Below are 18,654 nucleotides of genomic sequence, written 5' to 3'. Positions count from 1 at the left end.
ACAGAGTCAGCGAGGCAGAAGGGCAGAGGCGGGGGGACGTGGAAGAGGGGGATCCACTTTCCCATGCCAGCACTCCCAGCACCAGCCAGTCTCCTCCACAACAGACACTGCCAAGGTGGGCCAAGGGCATGGCTTCAATGGTGGGGTCCAGAGGCACCAGGCCCCAGCCTCAGGCACGTAGCACAGAGGCTTCGGTGGCTACCTATCTTGCTGAGGACGTGGAGTCACTGGACTGAGACCTGTTGGCCTATTGGGGAACCTGCAGCCAGATGTGGCAGGATCTGGCCACAGTTGCCTGGGAACACCTGTCCTGTCCACCAACCAGTGTTCAAAGTGAGAGGGTGTTCAGCATTGCTGGGGATGTTGCAACATCCCACCGCACCTCCTTGGATCCCCATTTGGTGGAGCAGCTAATGTTCCTCAAGGTGAATTTCCTGCTGTGAGGGTTCCACCTGCAGATGGAGTGAGTGCCACACTCCGCACCTATTTGCTTTTTTAATTTTCTTTGACAACCATGTAATGCCCCACTGTCAGAGCTAGAGATGGCAATTTAGTTTATCACCAGCCACCAGAGGAAGAAAATCTCCCTGCTGATCTCCCATGCCAGAATGAACTTGGAGGTATGAGGTGGGGCTATGGGGAAGGAGGAGACCCCAGGTCCTGGGCATGACCTAAAACTGCACGCCGCCAGGGTTAGGAGGCCTGATGGAACTGCTGGTGGCACAGCAGCTTCCAAGAAATATCAGGACTGCAGACCTCCCTGGTGAAAGGTGGGTAGGAGGTGCCTTATAACCTCCAGCCACCACATGCACACAGTCCTGGCTAGGGAAAGCCCAGACCTGTAATATATTTGAGAGACCTGAGGCTTACTGGTTGCAGTAGAATTGTGAGGCTCCAGGTGAGCTTAGCTGCCTGGGATGCCATCTGTGAGGCATGGGCTGCAGTGTAAGGAAGGTATGTCACCCCTAGACATCAGCGGCCTAAAAGGGCATCCTTCTGCCTTGGTAACATCTGAATCAGTTTTCCATCAAAGCGTGGCAGGATAAAGAGGGGTGGGCGGTTGGCCCAGAAACAGATGGGCGGACTGAGATCTCACTCATACTGGGTGAGATCTTGCCCCCCTCTCTTCCTGGATGGAATGAATAGTGAAGAAGCCAGAGGCTGGTATGCATGCAAGAAAACCAGTTACTGAAAATATAAACTGAGGTGTCGGGGGCAAGGGACAGGCTTGGGGTGGGGCAGGGGGATGTAGCAGGTAAAAGTGTAGAGGTACCTGGGGAGTCAGATGTTGGGCAGGTTATCGTGCGTCATAAATCCAATGTCTGTCTATATTGAGTCCATGAGTTTCTGTATCTAGGAGGCTGATGAAGTGAAGTCCATAGGCTAGTCTGTGAAAAGTAGTTTGTAAATTCCCTTTGAATCCCTGAATCAAATCACTGTCTTCCAAACTCGCCAAACCCAATACTTCCCTATTCACACAGGCCTAGTAGTGGACAGAAGAGTCATCTTCCTTTGAAGAGAAACAAAGGCTATACAGTATGAGCTTCCTCCTTTTCTCTTCAGGAGCAGCAACTAGTCTGTCTCCCCCTTGAGAGACAAATGCCAGTAGCAAGGAATGCTCTATTCTGCTACCAGGACTGGGTGGCAATACTGCTGCCTAGACCAAAAAGTTTGGAACTTCAGGTTGGCAAAGACCATGTGCAGAGATGCTCTAGCTGGGCTGAAACTGTAGCCACAAAAGGCAACAAGTCTCAGAACCACACCAAATGGGTACAGACCTCCTTCTACTTCTTCATCACGTTTTACTAAGCAGTGTTAGAAGACCCTGTGCTTTAGGAGGCTCAGGTAACATGTTCTCCCTTTAGACTTTCTGCAGACAGCAAATTATCCATCTACTAAGGCTGAGCCTAGGTGGTCAAAGTGGACTAAGGCAACGCAACTGACATGGTTCAGTCAGGCTGTAAGGGATGCTAGTAACCAGTCTGCTCCAAAACCTCCAAAATAAAACTCTGAGGAAAATTTGCTGAGTGAAAGGTTGTTCTCTGCTTGCTGAACCAGCTGCTCCTCTTGGCCAGTTCTCTGGGGAAACTAGATCAATGGCTGGATTAGCAGAGTTGTGCTGCGTGCATGAGGCAAGAGGGGTTGCTGTTGTCATTAAGAGTATACAATGTTCCAAGTGACAGTCCCCTCATAACTGTCTGTGGGCAAATGCAAGAGATGCAGCCGGGATACAGGGAAGGGATTGTTAACCAGTGGCTGGGAAAACATCAGCCTTCAGAGGGCAGAGTTATAATGCGCCGGACACAGATCCTGGTACAGGAAAACAATTGAAGCATACTTGTTATTTTTCAAAGATGTTTTGTTTTCCAAAGGGCTCCTGCTGCTTTGTCTCTGCTTGTAGGAAAGCCATAGGATATTGTCCCTGTGACGACATAATGACTTCCATGGCAACAGACTGTTGGCACAAAGATAGGATTTAAACTACACTCTAAGGATGGGAAAAAAAAGAAAACCTTAGACTATGAGAGGCAAGGGAGAAAGCTTCCTAGCAGCCACCCAAGACCTTCATTGCAAAGAAGAGCCTAGATGCCCATAGAAGCAGGTGAATATGAGCGGGAAGAGATTGCACCTAGTGTGCAGCTAGCTGTCTAGCAATCACCAGCTCCCTAGATCCTCAGTGAGCTATTAAGCTGTTTAAGAACTGCTCATCTGTAACAAATCTCCACATAGTTGCACAGATGCCACTGTAGTTACTGCCACAAGGCTGGTGCATAGTAGTAAACAGGAGAAGGGCACCGAGACATTAAGAACACGGGGCTGGAAGGGAGTTCTTGAGGCCATCAGGTTCAGTCTTCTGCTATTGCAGGATCATCATATGATCCCATTCATAAACTGACCAAATTTCAGTCCCTATTCTAGTAACCATGACTGCAGGTGATGAGGGTCCGGGTGAGCACTTCAATTATGTTCACAGGATGAAGACCATATTTTAGAAACATTGTGGAAATGGCAAGATTTGGACACAGCCTTAGTATGTGGGGTGAGGATAGGGAGACAGTAATGAAAACCACCCAGCCTCAGGAGGATGCTAAAGGAGCGATCAGGAAGCCAGTTTTCACTGTGTTAAATTTACTGCGAAGCCTCCAGCGTGAGCCACAGGAACGAACAGGCTATTCAAGAATTATTTGTCATACCTATCATATTCATGTGCATACAATGAAAACATTTGGAAAACCTCTGTATTAGGTTCTGGAGTAGCCACCCACATAAGCTGGAACCAAACAGAAATAAACAGGGGAGTATCATCCACCTCTGTGTCCTTCTCAACTACAACATTCTGAAACAGCAGCAAAGACAACTGGCCAACTACATTTTCTGCCTAGATGGTCCCTCCACCTTGTGTAAAATTAATTTAATTGTGAAGTTTTCCCTTTATTAAGCTTTCTTTTTTTCCCCTAAATTCCAATACTCCACTTGTTTGGAGACTGAGAACTCGTCTCGATATAAAATTCAGCGACAACTGGCATATTTTACAATGGGGCCAGTTCACAAGTGAACAAACAGGCTGTTCAAGCAGGGAGATGTTTTGGTATTTACAGTTGGGAGAAGCTGAACGCTCAGAAAGGCATGGTTCAAGCACAAGACGCAGTCAGGAATTCCTGAGCACATCCTCTTCCCTTTGAGCTCTCAGTCTACTTTCTGTACTTATTGTGTGGTGTTTACATTGTATTTATTTCATTAACCCCATGCATCAGGTCTTCTGTTAGCTGATTCTAGGAGCCAAGAAGGATTTTTTTTCCCCACCACTGAGGCATCACTTGGCTCCTGTGTTTATACCCCCACCCCCTTCCTCTGAAGCATCAAAGATTGACTATAGCTCAGGTTAGGAAACTGGGTGGGGTGATCTGGTGCTCCTCATGATCCAAGAAACCTCTCAGGTGCTTGGCTGTTGAGGCTCAGTTAGAGTTACCCCAATGGCCAGATATGAGGTCAGGGAAGAATTGTCCCTCGTGTCCTTTTGCTTGGGAATTTTTCTCCTTCCTTGGTAGTGTGGGGCAGGGTTCATTTCCTAGGATCATCTGGACATGCTTCACCTCACACCACTCCTACCATTGCACAGGTGGTGCCCATGGTTTCCTGTTCTCTTCCTGTGGCATGTAGTAGCTTTTGAGACTTTTGGTCTTTTGTATTGCTTGTTTATTTGGAATTGCAGGTGCTTTCTGTCTTGTGGTGTGCAGAGGAGGCCTGGTGGATGTTCCACTGGATCTTTCTGGATTTAATGTTCATTATCATGGTTACTTGCGATTGTTGGAGGACTAGACTTTGTGAGTCAGATGGTTCCTTTCTGTTCTATGTTTCCTTTGCACCTCAGCCACTGATCTGCTGTATGACCTTGGGCAAGTCATGTAACCACCCTATGCCTCAGTTCCCATCACTGTGAGGGAGCTGAGGCTGGAGCAGCACCTTGTACAGCTGGAGCAGCTGAACTGTGAGTGGTTTGAGAGGGGGGCACTGGTTTGGGATAGTCTGGAGGGGTGGAGTGGGGAGCAGGATAGAAGGGGTCATTGCAGAGGGGTCTCCCCTGGGGCTCAGATGGGGTTGTGAATGTTGGTCAGGATGCAGGGTCATGGTTGGCAGGGGGCTTGCTTGTGAGGGGGGCAGTGGTTTGGGGGGTGGTCAGAGCTCTTGGGGTGTTATTTGGGGAGTCCTGTCTATGGGTGGTTGTTTGCTGGAAGCCACTCTGAACTTCATGGAGAGGGCAGAATAGAAATCTTAAATAAAAAAAGATTTGTAATGTGGCAGGGCACTGTGAGTGCCTGCCACTTTAAGGGCCTGAAGCCAGCAGCCGGCAGGTGCCTGATGAAGGCAGCCATTTTGGATTCAGGACTGCCCATATAAACAGGGCACTGCGGTGCCTGGGAGGTCAGCCAGCAACATTGCCTGGCTGCAGGTATCATCTGGAGGTAAGGGAGGAGCTGTAGGGGATGGCCAGGAGGCTCCTGGGCCTGGGTGTGACCTAAAACTGCACCCTGCTGGGACTGGGTGTCCTAGTGGGGCTCAGTGGTGTGGGAGCCCCCAGGAAATGCCAGGCCAGTTACCACCCTGGTGAAAGTGGGTCAGGGTGCCTTAACCCCTAGCCCCCACAACTGGGTGGGTTATCCCCTTTGTAGGGTCTGGAGGGTGGACCCCCCCTGAAAGAGAGTGAGGCCATTGATCAACCTGTCTTGACATCCCCCAACTGGCTTCTGCTGGGGCCAGGACTGGAAGGGTCAAAGGGCTGGGGGCCCACCACGAGGAATGCCCAAGAGCCAAGGGCCTGGGGTTCCAACTGCCCTGGAGGTGGAGTAGGGCTAGTGAGCCAAAGGTCCTGGGGGGACCACACCCATAAGGAGGAAGCAGCTCAGGGAGCTATGCTGCCCAGGATGAAGGCAAAATAGGCTGCCTGAATGGAGGGATCTAAGTGGGGTTCATCTAGTAGGATTTTGGGGTCCAGTGTGGGGGCTGGTGATATAGATAACAACTGGATGCCATCTGTGAGGCTTGGGCTGCAGTGTAGGGGAGGAACAGAGCCACAGATAGTACCCCCTGAAATCAGGGCAAGAAATGGGTAGCCTCCTGCTTAATCAACATCAATTAAATAATTAACAATATGGTGTGGTGGGTCCCAGGAAAATCGGCCCTGAGAAGGTCCCCTGTTACCTGTACCCTGGCATGATATTTCTGTCACATGGGGAGCAATCAGCTAGTGACTGTAAAGTGCTTTGGAGATAGAGACAGCTCCGCTATCTTGCACGCAGAGAGCTTGCTTTATGGCTTCCAGCACTATTTAAAAAACCCTTAGCTTGTACATTTAAAAACAAACAGGAATATGGGGTACAACACAAAACCACAAAAACAGTGATCTCACTTTATCTCTAGCTATTGCTAATGCTGCCTCTTTTGGTATTATTATACAGCTACACATAAGAGAAGAAGCAAAGGGTGGCAAAATATCAACTTCCCCTTGCTTTTCTTTTCCTCCTATTGTGTACCCCATCAACTGCCATTTTAAAGCTGAAGGTGAAGAGTCCCAGCACAACCCAATGAGGGCTGTTTTCAGTCCAGGACAAAGGTGTCTGATGGGGAATACTGAATTCCCCACTAGCAGCCCCGTAGTGTAGTGTGGTATCAACTGAGGCACGAGGATGTAGAAGTCTGTTGCAACTCATTAGGGTATGGTTGCTGCAGGAAATGCCAGGACAGAAGTTCAGAGGAGGGTATAGTGCCATTGACAGGAGGGAAAAAAGCTACCAGGAATCCTCCTCAGTAAATGTTTCCATACAGCTCTCAAGGCAAGAGAACAATCAATAATAAATCCTGAGCAGCAAGTTAATCACTGCCCACTGGTTTCTTTCACACCTTCTGCTTGCCATCTCTCACTTAACTTCCTCATGAGGGTCTCGTGCTTCTGCCCCATTACTTCATACTTTGTCTGACCGTTCCCCAGTCTCTTGACTAGTACAGGCACTGCTCCAAGCAAAGAGTTAACTTGGAAGTCCTGTTTAGATAATGCTGATACAGGACATTGCAGGGAGAGAGGCCGCTAGGCAGTGAACAGGTTGCAGGGGCATCTGTGGTTTCTCTCAAAGAGAATTGTGGGAGGGAGCAAAAGAATTGAAGCCAGTTTCCAGAAAGACACTGAATCCCAGGAATACCCATATCTGCTACAGAGAGAAATGCTTCAGGGCTATATATCCTCTCCAAAGCTTATCCAGAACATGTGTACTCTATGAGAAATGCAGCATGTTGACAACTGGCTGGGGGAAGTATGCCCACACCCAGATTTGGCAGCATTGTTTATCCTATCCTTTCAATGTGTGTGAAATTCCATCTACCTAAGAGAACTCCCACTTCCCCCCCTCCCTGCAAAAAAAAATTGTGCATAAATGATTTACAGCAATTGTTCCCAACACTGCCTCTTCCAACAGCAAAACAGCAGTTTTGGGGGCTATTATTTAAATATTTTCAGTGCCTAACCAGCCATTTCAGTTCAACTGCAGCCTTGCCTACATTACAGAGTTGCTGCCACTGTAGCTACAGCTATAGATTGCAGTGCTATAGCAGCTGCATTCCCTGGTGTAGAGGCAGCTGCCAGAAAGAGGTTTTTCTGCTCCCGGAGAAGCTACCTTCTGGCAGCAGAGCTGAAGCTGCACTCAGGACTTCACTGGCAGAACCATGTTGGCTACAGGGTGTGATCTTTTTACATTCTTGTGCCATTTAGCTCTGTGGGCAGAACCTTGTAAACCAAGCCTTAGTTCATTGCCTGCTAACAGGAGACCCACCTTAAGGTGTCATTGTACCAGGTCTCATGAATCTGAGGCATTCAGATTTTGTTATTATGTGGACCATACCTAACTAGAGACTCTCATGGACAATAATTGTACAGACCCCATTCCCCATCTTGTTCACACCACAGACCACCCCATTTTCTGTGACAATGACATGACACCCTTGGAAATTCTTTTAACATTTACTGAGAAGCTGGCAGCAAGATCTGCATCAGGCAGCTAGCCAAGTCATCTTCAATCACCAGCAAGGGCAGTGCGAGCTACTGATAGTCTATGGACCACAGGTTGAAAACTGCTGTTATAATCACAGCAGGATTAGGCCCACTCACCTTTTGGAAAGGACTCCTTTTGAGGAAACCTAAAAAGGGGTACTCACATTTAAGCTAGGAGCTCTCTAGATGCTAACAGATGCATCTTAACACCCCTCCTTATGCCCCATTTATTTCAGTGACAATGTACTACTGATGCACAGAAGCTGCAGAATCTAAAGCCTTAAATCAGCAATGAGCCAAATCCCAGTGAGGTACTAGGGGCTTTCTATGTTGTTAACAATGTCGTACTTTGAATGAGGTGTAAAGCTGATGACCTGACCCCTTCAGGGTTGTGAGAGATCCTGAGATTCTTTTTGCAGAGGTTGTGATTCTAATCTTGGCATTCTGGCTCAACTGCATCTTGGATCATTACACTCTTTAATACTTTGCAGTTACAGTTTCCTCCAACTGAGGCTTCCATAGTGCTTTGCACACAGTTTAACTAAGATATAAACATTACTACATTTAATTGAAACAAAAATTGAAATTCTTGTTATTACCCTTGAGAGATGGTAAGTAGAGATGGGGACACCAAGGTTCAGGGAAACTGAATGACTTTCAATACAGACACACGACATGCTCACTCCAGCGTAAACCTATATTTTACTTTGCAATAAATTTAGTAGTAGTAACGAACAGACCCACTATTGTAATATCTGGCCGCTGAGCAGTGGGGAGCTAGTTAGTAGGGGTGCACAAAGCAGGCAGTATTTGATTTGGATTTGGGCTGATTCAGGGGACTGATTCAATTTGCTCATTCAGATCTGAAGATTCAGTTTGATTCAGAGAATCAGCAATTCGGCCATAGACATGGCTTTATATGGTTTTTTTCTATGTACCTCAAGGTACTAGGAGCATCCCATAGAAGTGTGTGTGCGGGGGGTCCACTACCCCCCCACACCCCCTAGCTCGGCAAGTGGCTGCAGGGGGATCCCGGGTGCTTCCCCAGACCCAGGAGGCACCAGTTGCCAAGTGGGGGGCCTCCCCGCACGCTCCATGGTAGATCCGGAAGTGGACTGGAATGAATTCTGGTCCACTTCTGGATCTGCTGCTGAGTATGCAGGGGAACCCCTGCGCTTCCATGGGACGCTCCATCCGCCCCACCATCTCCGCATTCACAAGCTATGTCTAGTACCTCAAGGTACATAGAAAAAACATATAAAGCTGTGTCTATGGCCGAATTGTCGAGTCTCTCTGAATCAAATCGGAGGCTTCTGATTCAATTTGGAGAAATTAATGGGTCTCCTGATTCGAATTGGATTCAGAGATTCGGCCGCTGAATCGGGCCAAATCTCCTCCAAATCGAATCAGCAACCAAATCTTTGCACAGCCCTACTGGTCAGCACTGAGCAAAGGTCCACTCTGGTATGAAGTTGGTAATAACAACACACGTGAAATGCATATCAGTAAATTTCTCCAGATTAAATTTACCGTTGATTTCCTCAGAAGTAACTTTTATACTGAAGAACAGCATTTCCTCTGGAGTTATGGCTGTGTATCATAAGTGTGCTCCACCCTTCCTCCAGAGTGAACTGAGAAATACTCCAGAGTAAATGGGTCAGAGATGCATACTCTTAACAAGGGAACAGAGCCAGTTAATAGCAGATCCATGATTAAATCCCAGAGCTCCTGACTTCTGGTACCACAGCTAATTCACAAGTCACTCTACTTTGCTTCTCCTGCCCACATCTGACTCTAGGATTTCTTTTACCTCGTGCAAGATAAGACAGGTTTGCTTATCAGTTTCACATTCATACCAAATCTTAAAACTATGCTAAAGGTCAAGATTAAAGAACCTCCTGAGCCTAGCAACCCATTAGTCTAGTGTGGTTAAAACACTAGTTTCCAGAGCCAAAGGCACACAAGGGCATCACGTGGTTAGCAATAGAAATGGCTGCCACTGACTCCCCAGCCTAAAAGACCAGGTACCCATTTAAAGATGGGTTGACTGGGGAGCAAGAGTCTGGAGTGTGGCTCAAGCTGATATCTCCTCTGGAGCCATATGTATCTGATCTGTCATCACACCTGCTAAAAATATGCTACTACTAGCATGTTGCTGCTTAAAGAGGAACTAGGACCGATACCAACCTCCAGAGCAGGAACAGGCCTCCGCCATCATTGTAAACTGTTATTCAGCTATTGGCAGGGTTGGGTATTGCATTCCATACTGTCAGTGGCTGTGTGTGTGAAGAGAGAGGGGTCCCTGTTTGCAGATCATAAACACTTTGGATCTTTACCAGCAACAAGGAACAGGACAGTAAGGGAATTAATGACATCTGAGTTCAAAAAGAACTCCTGTTGTTGCATACATTTTTCATACATTTTATCTTTTTAAACCTAAACTATTCCCCTGGGAAAGCTCAGCTGTAGTGCAGCTTCAGGATGCCACCGTGTTTCCTAGTCTTTATTTTCATGTGGGCTAACAAGGTAAAAGGAGGTCAAGTGACTTGCTCAAGGTTGCAGACAGGCAGTGAGTCATAATGAAATGTTTTCTACAAGCTGTTTGCCCTGTAATCATATGTTTATTCTACAGGGCTATATGTTGTCAGTACCATTTCTTTTTGTCTGTACTAGCAGTTTCAAGAAGCCTAGGCGCTCTCATGAAATTTATGAAAAACTGAGTAAAAAGAGAGGTCTTAGGTCTTCTGGGAGGCCTTTTTCGGTAATTCAGCACAGTATTACTGCTCCAGGTAGCAGTGCCCTCAAGCATGCCATGCTGCTTTGTATGGTCCAGAACCAAAAGAAGCATACTGTAGTCTGACACCGCAGGCAAATTAATTAGCACTGCTGCATGATGGTACCACTCAGCCTACCCCCATGCTAATTAGCTAGACTATAATGCTACAAAAATGCAGCTACACTGCTTTTGGTACAGGAGACGCCTGCATGAAGCAGTGCTGCACCGTGGCCTAGCATAATAAATTTGCCATATGAATATACCTTAAACCCCACCTTGGAAAGAAAAAAATACATGAGCCCCTTTACAGCCTCACACACTTTAAGTTGTAGCACAGCTAGTATCCGAGTGCAAAAGATACCAGTATTAGCATTACTGCCAACTGCAAGCATCCAAATCAGGTTATGCCTACTGAAATCATAAGCGATTTAAAACTTGTAAGTTTAAAGATAATAAACCTGGAATTTTTTCCTCCCTTTTTAGCTTTAGAGATTATGCTTTTCAGCTTTTCAAAACAATCGTGGAATATTTTAAACCTGGATTGTCATGAGATCACATGATTCCAAAAGCAGGGGCTTTCAGGAAAACACTAGGTACTATGAAATGCATAATAACATTAGTAACTCTGTAGTCGGGTTCACAGGTTGCTAGTTAATGATGCTCTTCAAGTCGAGCAGAACTATACTGACACCCAGGTGTGTGCCTGGATTTACATACTGCAAAACAACAAATGGACTGAAAATAGATCACTCTTTGTCTATTTTCATATTCATCAAAAAAACAGCCCAATTTACTAAAAGGGAGTCAACTCAGTGAGTACTGCATGTTCATGTGCATAGCATTCACCCGCTGGATCACATATAATCCCCCTTGCGGATGTATGCATTTCTTGCCTACTTATCTGGTTATTGGCATACCTCCCACAAGCTTCCTGCCTGGTACACAGTCTCCCTAAAAGCTCAAATATATGGTGCAGTCTGTCTCTCGGAAACATGAAAAATGCAGTGGCCACATGAAAAAATGACAGTGTAAAAGCAGGAAGAATTTGCCCAAGGCTCAGCTGAGTGGAATGACTGAAGGGATTGAAAAAGCCTGATAATAAGGATACTTAGATGATAGTAGCTGAAGTTACTGGTATATAATATGCCAGAGTTAATTACCAAGCTTCCTTATTTAGAATCAGTGCCTTTTTGTTGTTATGATCCAAGTATGATGTACTTATTGACTCTGAATTTTTAAACACACGATTCTAGGTGCCCCTCAGAAGCAGAGGATAATAAAGTTCCTCACATCTACACCCCTAACACTGATTTCTGCCTGAACGGCCTGCATCCCACTGGTGCTTCTCTGCTAGAGCCCACCGTGTAAATTATTCAGCGGTTTCCGGTGGACTTTGGCATTACATAATGAAATCCTATTGCTGCATCTCTTGTTCTTTTCAATAGAGATTCTTTTAGTAACGTGTTCTAATCATAATGGCAGTTTTGGGCCAGTTCCCCTCCCCCTTGCTCTTGGGCAGTGAGACTCCTACACAAATTTGACCTTTGGAACGAGATTTTTATAGGAGTAGCCCTACAGTTTTGGTCCAGCTGCAGAATCCTTTTACTTTGATATGATGTGCATTTTCAGTGCTTGCATTTTAAAACATGACATCAGGCCAATATGAAATCATGTATTTCAAAGCCAAATTCTGTTCTCTATCCAATGTATAACTTCCGACCTCAAAACACAAGGGCAAGAGTTGTCCATGTGTAACAAAGTATGATTCAAATCAGGGTAGCAGCCTCTCTACCTGTGATTCTAGGGTTAATTAATACTCCTCTCCCCTGGTGCTGAAACTATTTAAATCTAGGTAAAATCTGTTTCAATGTAGGTTAAAGTAAATGTGCATGTTCTCCTATTATTTGATTGCCACTGCTTATAAGATACAACAGAATCAGCAGGGGATTTTAAAAAAATCCCAAAGCAAACGAGAAACACCAAACAAACTGGACAACTATTGTTATGAGCAATAACTATGTCAGCACAAATGTAAACATTTCTAGCAAGTGGAACTTGTGCACTCAGCAGAAACAGCAACAACAAAAAGGAAAGGGAACACCATTCCTCTCTCCAAATCTCATTTGCCTTAAAGATGCATGTATGATTTGTATATGAGGTATTCTGCCAGGAATTTTATTAAAACTAGGGAGCACTTTAAAGGATATTAAGTTACACTCTGATCTAGTTGGGGATGGTCCTGCTTTGAGCAGGGTTTGGACTAGATGGCCTCCTGAGGTCCCTTCCAAACCCTAAATTTCTCTGATTCATGGTATCACGGATCCTTTGTGTAACACTGTCAATTTAAAGCAGCCTTGCAAATAGAGTGGATTTTAAAACACATCAACCCAGTTCTTTATGAGAGGCAAAACTACACCTAGGTAATTAAAGTATTATAGTGGCACCTTCCTCTCCCTGAGCATCAGTGAAATAGTTATTTGAAGGAGCCATATTATATCCATTTGGATGATGTGTTAAGTAGAGGCCTGAACAGTGCCTGCCCTTGATACCATGCTAAACAACGCTACTGATTTCAGAGAGCGATGGTGGGTGTTTACACGAGACCAGAACCAGGGCTGGCAATCTTAAACCCTACTCTCCCCCTTGCCTCCCTCCAGGAGAAGCCAAGCCAACCAACTCCACCTAGACATGCCAAGAGCAGAGCGGTGGTAATGGCCAACATGCCATCTGGCTGTGATCAGATTTAGGCCAAGGATAGGAGAAAAGAAGCCAGCAGATGCCAGGCTGGAAAGAAGCAGAGCCTGTCGCCGCGAACGGAAAGAATGGCTCACCCGCCCTCCTCCTCTGCCTGCGCTCTAAGAGGGGGCAAAACAGCCAGGCTCCGGGTGCCAGCGCGCCCCTCCCGGCTCCCCTAGCCGAGGCTGCTGCTAAGTCCAGAGGAGCTCTGCCTGCCTCCAGACTGCAGCATCCCATCAAGTAGCGTAACCCTCCCCCCCCATGCGGTACTCCTGCAAGACAGATGGAGGGCGCAAAGTGGGACGCAGCCAGCGGGGCCCCCCGGCTGCCCGCGCTCCTGCTGAGGGGCAAGGCCCGGCCCCCACCCCGCCGCCAGCCCCCCGCTTCCCCCGGCGGGCGCAGGGGCTGGCGGCGGCCGCACGGGGGGATGCTGCAGGGTGCTGCCCCACTGCGGCGGGGGGGGGGGGTGCGGGGCGGCCCTGCGGGGGTCCTCCCCATCGCCCCGCGCCGCGCCGCAGCCTCGCCCACCTGCCAGGCTGTTGTAGCAGTCGATCTCGATGGTCTCCACCAGCCGCCGCTGCTCGGCGCTGAGGCCGGGCGGGCCGGCGGCGGGGCCGGGCTCGTCGCGGGGCGGCGGCAACCCCTTGAGCTCGAGCAGGGCGCGGTGGTACTTGCCGATGGCCTCGCGGAATTTCTTGTCCTTGTAGCACTGCGCCCCTTGGCCCTTGAAGTCCAGCGCGCGCTGGATCAGCTCGGCCGGCTCGGCCCCCGCCGCCCGCTGCGCCGCCTGCTGCGGAGGGGCCCCGCCGCCCGCGTTCAGCTTCCCCGCCGCCGGGCCCGGCCTCTCCATGCCCCCGGCCGCCCGCCCGCCGCCCGCTACAGCCGGGCCAGCGCTCGGCCGCCGCCGCCGCCGCCGCCCTGCCCCGCGCCCATCCCCGCCTCCGCCGCCCCGCCCCGCCCCGCCCCGCGTCCCTGCTCTCCCGCAGCAGCCGCCGCCTCCTCCTTCCCTCCCCGCTGCCCTCCCGCCCCCACCCTTCAGGATGCAGACACCCCCCCCAACCCTTGTGTGGGTGCCTGCTCCCTTGGTCCCCTCATGCCTTTGCCAGAGGCTGAAGTGGGGTCCCTTATTCCTGGTGCCCAGCTCCTTCGCAGCTCGTCTATTCCAATCCAGTCACCAAACTGACTAACACCAGGAATGAAAGGGACCTGGGGGTAATAAGAAACCACAGTATGACTATGAGCCAGCAGTGCCAGCAGGGCAAATAATACTCTGGCGTGCATCAATCGAGGCGTCTCCAGCAAAACCGAGGAGGTGATTCGTCTGCCCGGGTGAGACTGCGGCTGGAGTACCGCGTCCAGTTCTGGGCACCGCACCTCAACAGGGACGTGGGCGAGCTTGAGAGAGCCCAGAGAAGGGCCACCCATACGATCAGAGACTTGCATGGCAAGCCCTACGAGGAAGGGCTGAGGGACCTGGGACTCTTCAGCCTGAGGAAAAGGCGGCTGAGAGGGAACCTGGTAGCAGCTTACCGCTACACTAGGGGAGTACCTCGCGGGCTTGGTGAGCAACTGCTCACCAGGGCACCTGAAGGGAGAACCAGGAGTAATGGCCACAAACTCCTGGAAGACCATTTCAGGCTCAACATTAGGAAAAACTTCTTTATAGTTAGGGTATCTAGACTGTGGAATAAGCCCCCTCCAGAGGTGGTGCAGTTGCCTACACTGGAAATCTTCAAGAGGAGACTGGAGGGTCACCTTGCTGGGGTCACCTGACCCCAGTTATCTTTCCTGCTTGGTGCTTCCAGCCCCTTACAATCTATGAACCTATTAATCTTTACCCAATGCAAGCTTGTTATTCATGACACATTAATTACTAAACATACATAGCTGATGACACCTCTCTCTTTAGAATGTGTCATTCATGAATTATACGATTTTATTGGGTATAGTTTGGCTTTGAAAAAGGAACTGGGACTAAGGACCCGACTTCAGCCTCATTTCCTCCAGCCCCTACCTGCTCCAGCGCCCTCTCCCGCCAGGTTCCCCCTGCCCTCCTTGCTGCAGGCACTTCCTCCCCCCACCCTTTCCTCCGGCAGCAAGTTAAGTGCAGCTGCCTGATTTGTGTGTGTGTGTGTGTGTAGGCAGGCACAGGGGAAGCAGACAGATTTCCCCTCTCTGCAGCAGCACTCACACTGCAGGGCTGCATTTTCCTGTGAGTTAGGTTATTCTCTGCTCCAGTATGCATCCAAATGGAAAGGTTTGGGGGTCGCCATGCTCCCCACTCTTTGTTAGTTGGCTGCAGCACTCCAAAGTTATCCTGGTAGGAACAAAGGGAAAATTGTCCCCAAGCTGAGGGTTGACCCTTGGTTTGCTCAGGGGAACATAATCTCTGCATGTATCATGTAAACAATTAGCTGTCTTTTTATGTGCTTCTCATCCAGTACTGCCAAGCCTGGGCATTCAAAAATCCATGAATTGGGTTCTCAAATCATGAGATTTTTAAAAAACTCAGCATGTTTAAAAAAAAATCTAGGGGGCTTTTACTCATGTTGTGATTTCTGTGCATTTGCAGTGCCCTAACATCACACGTTCAAGCTTTTTTTTCTGCAAGCCTGAAGGCTAGGGACAACTCAGAGTTCTCCATCACCACTTGACTCCATGGGCTGGGGGTTGTTGGGGAAAATACACACAGTCAGGGGGACCAGCTTTCAGCATTATGGGTATTTTATTTAACTCTAAATGGGTATCTAGGAGCAGGCATAAAAGTGTTGGCTGAAGAATGTGAGATCCAGAAATCAGAGATGGGCAGTGTATATTTGGGGAACCTGGAGATGGACTCTGTGTGTGACGTTAGAGAAGGATTTTGTATGCAAAACATAGACATTAAGGATGGAAAATTTCTATTGAGTCACACTGAGGCTGTCCAATGTCCATGCTGTCTGTTATAAGTGACTCAAGCAATCTCTTCTTAGATATCTTTCATTGCATTTTAAAGAATTATACATAACCCAGGGTATGCCAGTGAATTTAGTGGCGCTGCCTAGGAAAAGAAGATGATTGTGCTGAAATATCAGTCACCTCACTAGAAAGGGTTGCAGAAGAGTCAAAAGAGGGACTGCTGCATTTTGGGGGTGGTGGGAGAAGAGTAAACCAGGGTCCAGTTGGTACCTCCTTATCCCCTCAAAACCTCCCACATCCAGAAGTGTACAGGGGAGACCCCAATACACTGGAACCCAAGGACCCAAGCAGTGCCTTCCCTTCTTCTTTGGCTTATCATTTGGCTTTGAACAAAATACAGCAGAGAAGCCAGCCAGACCTTAGCCAACAGGAACAGTTGTGGGAGTTGGGACCTCTGGGCATCCTGAAAACTCCCATTCATTTTGAGTGGACTTCCCCTGCCTTGTACTCACTGGCTTTCAGCTCCAGCCCCATTCCTTCCGCAGAATCTTCTCACCTTAGTCTCACTCAAGAGCTGCCCCTCTAATCCTCTTCTAGCCTGCCCAGTCCCCCTTTTCCTCCTCTTCCTTTCATTTCTATTTCCTTTTTTCCTCATTTAGCATATCCTAAGTAAACCCACCAAGGGGAAAAAAAGGCGTGGAACAAACATGTTTTCTACCATCACACAGTTGATTCTGCATGTGTGCTACACTCTTACCCACATCTGATCTGTTTAGACTGCAAGAAATTGGGGGCAGGGGTTGCTTATTACTTCGGGCTTGTATGGAGCCTGCCCGCCCTAGAAAAAATGGGTTGGTTGGTCCTCATTTGCTATGACAGCAGTATCCACATTTTCTTTGCAAAGAACATAGAGCTCACTGTTCACAACAGCAAGATAGCTATTTCCATCATTTCTTGAGGGAAGCAAGGCAGCATATCACACACTTTTTGAACATGGCTGGGTTTACTAGTGTAGATAAAAATAGATAAAGCCAGGAGAGGATGATAAAGTAGAAGGAAGATGGAAAGTAAGGCCATGGAGAGATCAAAACTGCCGGTATTCAAGCCACTAGCTTGTCAGCATTAATAAATGGTAATAACTTTGAATCACAATTCAAATGCAAACCTTTTGAAAACTAGAAAGCCTCCTTGCAACGTATCACAGAAAAATATAATGAAAAATGGAAAATAGGTCCATGTGAACTTTTCAAAAAAGAAACAGCTTCAGAATGTCAATTATTTTGTGAAATGATTTTCCTGATCTTTGTCTGAGTGTACTAATGACAGTCTTGTAATATTAAGCCAGTTTCAGCACCATGGACTAGGCAGCAGTTTAATTTCAAAATCTGTGCTATGAAAGGCCTTCGCTGCTAACGGGGCCTCACTAGACCACTGCCGGAAAGTACAAAAGGCTGAAGATTGTCTTAAGAAGGATTCTATTTTCTTAGGAAATGTTACTAGATAGATGGCTGCTGCCAGTGCTGGGGCAAAAGTGACCTGGTCAACAGTACTGACAGGGGGTTTTGCAAATTATCGAATATAGTGAGGTCTGAAAAATAGCTAAAAGGATATTCAGCACACAGGTATGGTAACTTAAAGATATATATCCATCCCTCTCTTCCACACCCACAGCCCTGATAAGGAAACATGGGGTAGCTCAATATATCAGTTCCAAGATTTATATTTTTTAATTCTACCAGATCTGTCCAAATTCTCCTGGTGTTGGCTTGCTAGTGGATGCAGTAAGGTGTGTCATACTGTGTGAAACCTTGTTCGCACAAGAAGGGAAGGAGCTCTATGATCATGATTTTCCATTTAGTGGGTCCCTTTGAATAGAAATGGGTTAAATGTAGGCTACCTCAGCATACAAGCTGCATTATTAGACTTTGAGTTAGAGAATATAAATCTGTCATCAGATATGTGTAGGATGGTTTAGCATAGGACTAGCAAAATCTTGTTAACTCTCTCCCCCTAGGAAGATGCTAAATATTTTGTTGATTTTTAGCAAAATATGTCAGGATGATGTGAAATGGAGGCTGTAGGAACATTGCAGCAGAATGTTACTGTTAAAAAAAAATGCATATGGCTCCTGACAGAGAATGTGAGAACCTGTCACCTTCTCAAGTCAGAAGGGATTTGTACCTAACATAGGGCTCAGGTTGCACTTAATTATTTATGAGAGCTGACGTGGTATCCAGATCCTCAGGTATCTGAGCAGTACATGAGCCCAGCAAAAAGTCCAGTGATCAAAATTAGATTTCACACAGCTTTGTGACATGCGGCACCTCTGATTATGTGCAGTTTTCTTTTTCTTTTTGGAACCTGACAGAAGTCCAAAAGCATCCAGCAGTAAGAGTCAGTCAAGAGGTGTTGCACTGATACTCTGGGTTGGGGAAAAAAATACCATTCACGTCTAATAACACTTGGTTGCAATCATTATTCACATCTTTAATGCCATCTCACAGAGCCCTGGTACTTTCTGATATTGGCTGTCATATCTATCTCTTATCTGTTTCTGAATTTTTGTCTGTAGAGATGTGTCTATTTGTCTGTCTCTGTATCAGCCTCGGCATGCCTCTCTGTCTGTCTGTCTGAATGCCCCTGGGTGTCTGGAAGTGATTGGGTGTGCTTGGCTTTCCTCTTTTAGATTTAAATTTCCCTAAAA

The 18,654-nt window shown here is 47.4% G+C and overlaps 1 protein-coding gene across 1 annotated transcript in view; it reads right to left on the bottom strand.

The window, feature by feature from the left end:
- The window catches only part of TTC9 (tetratricopeptide repeat domain 9), a 46,304-nt gene extending 32,367 nt beyond the window's left edge, over positions 1-13,937 (bottom strand). The window contains exon 1 of the mRNA XM_090033254.1: positions 13,581-13,937. Within this exon, the coding sequence (XP_089889380.1) occupies positions 13,581-13,902 (322 nt within the window). The 5' untranslated portion in view covers positions 13,903-13,937. The remainder of the gene's footprint in view (positions 1-13,580) is intronic.
- Between the last annotated feature and the right edge of the window lie 4,717 nt (positions 13,938-18,654).

The sequence above is a fragment of the Crocodylus siamensis genome, chromosome 2 (assembly GCF_052110815.1).
Source record: "Crocodylus siamensis isolate JL-2025a chromosome 2, ASM5211081v1, whole genome shotgun sequence".
NCBI lineage: Eukaryota > Metazoa > Chordata > Crocodylia > Crocodylidae > Crocodylus > Crocodylus siamensis.
This window is presented reverse-complemented; position numbering and strand designations above follow the sequence as displayed.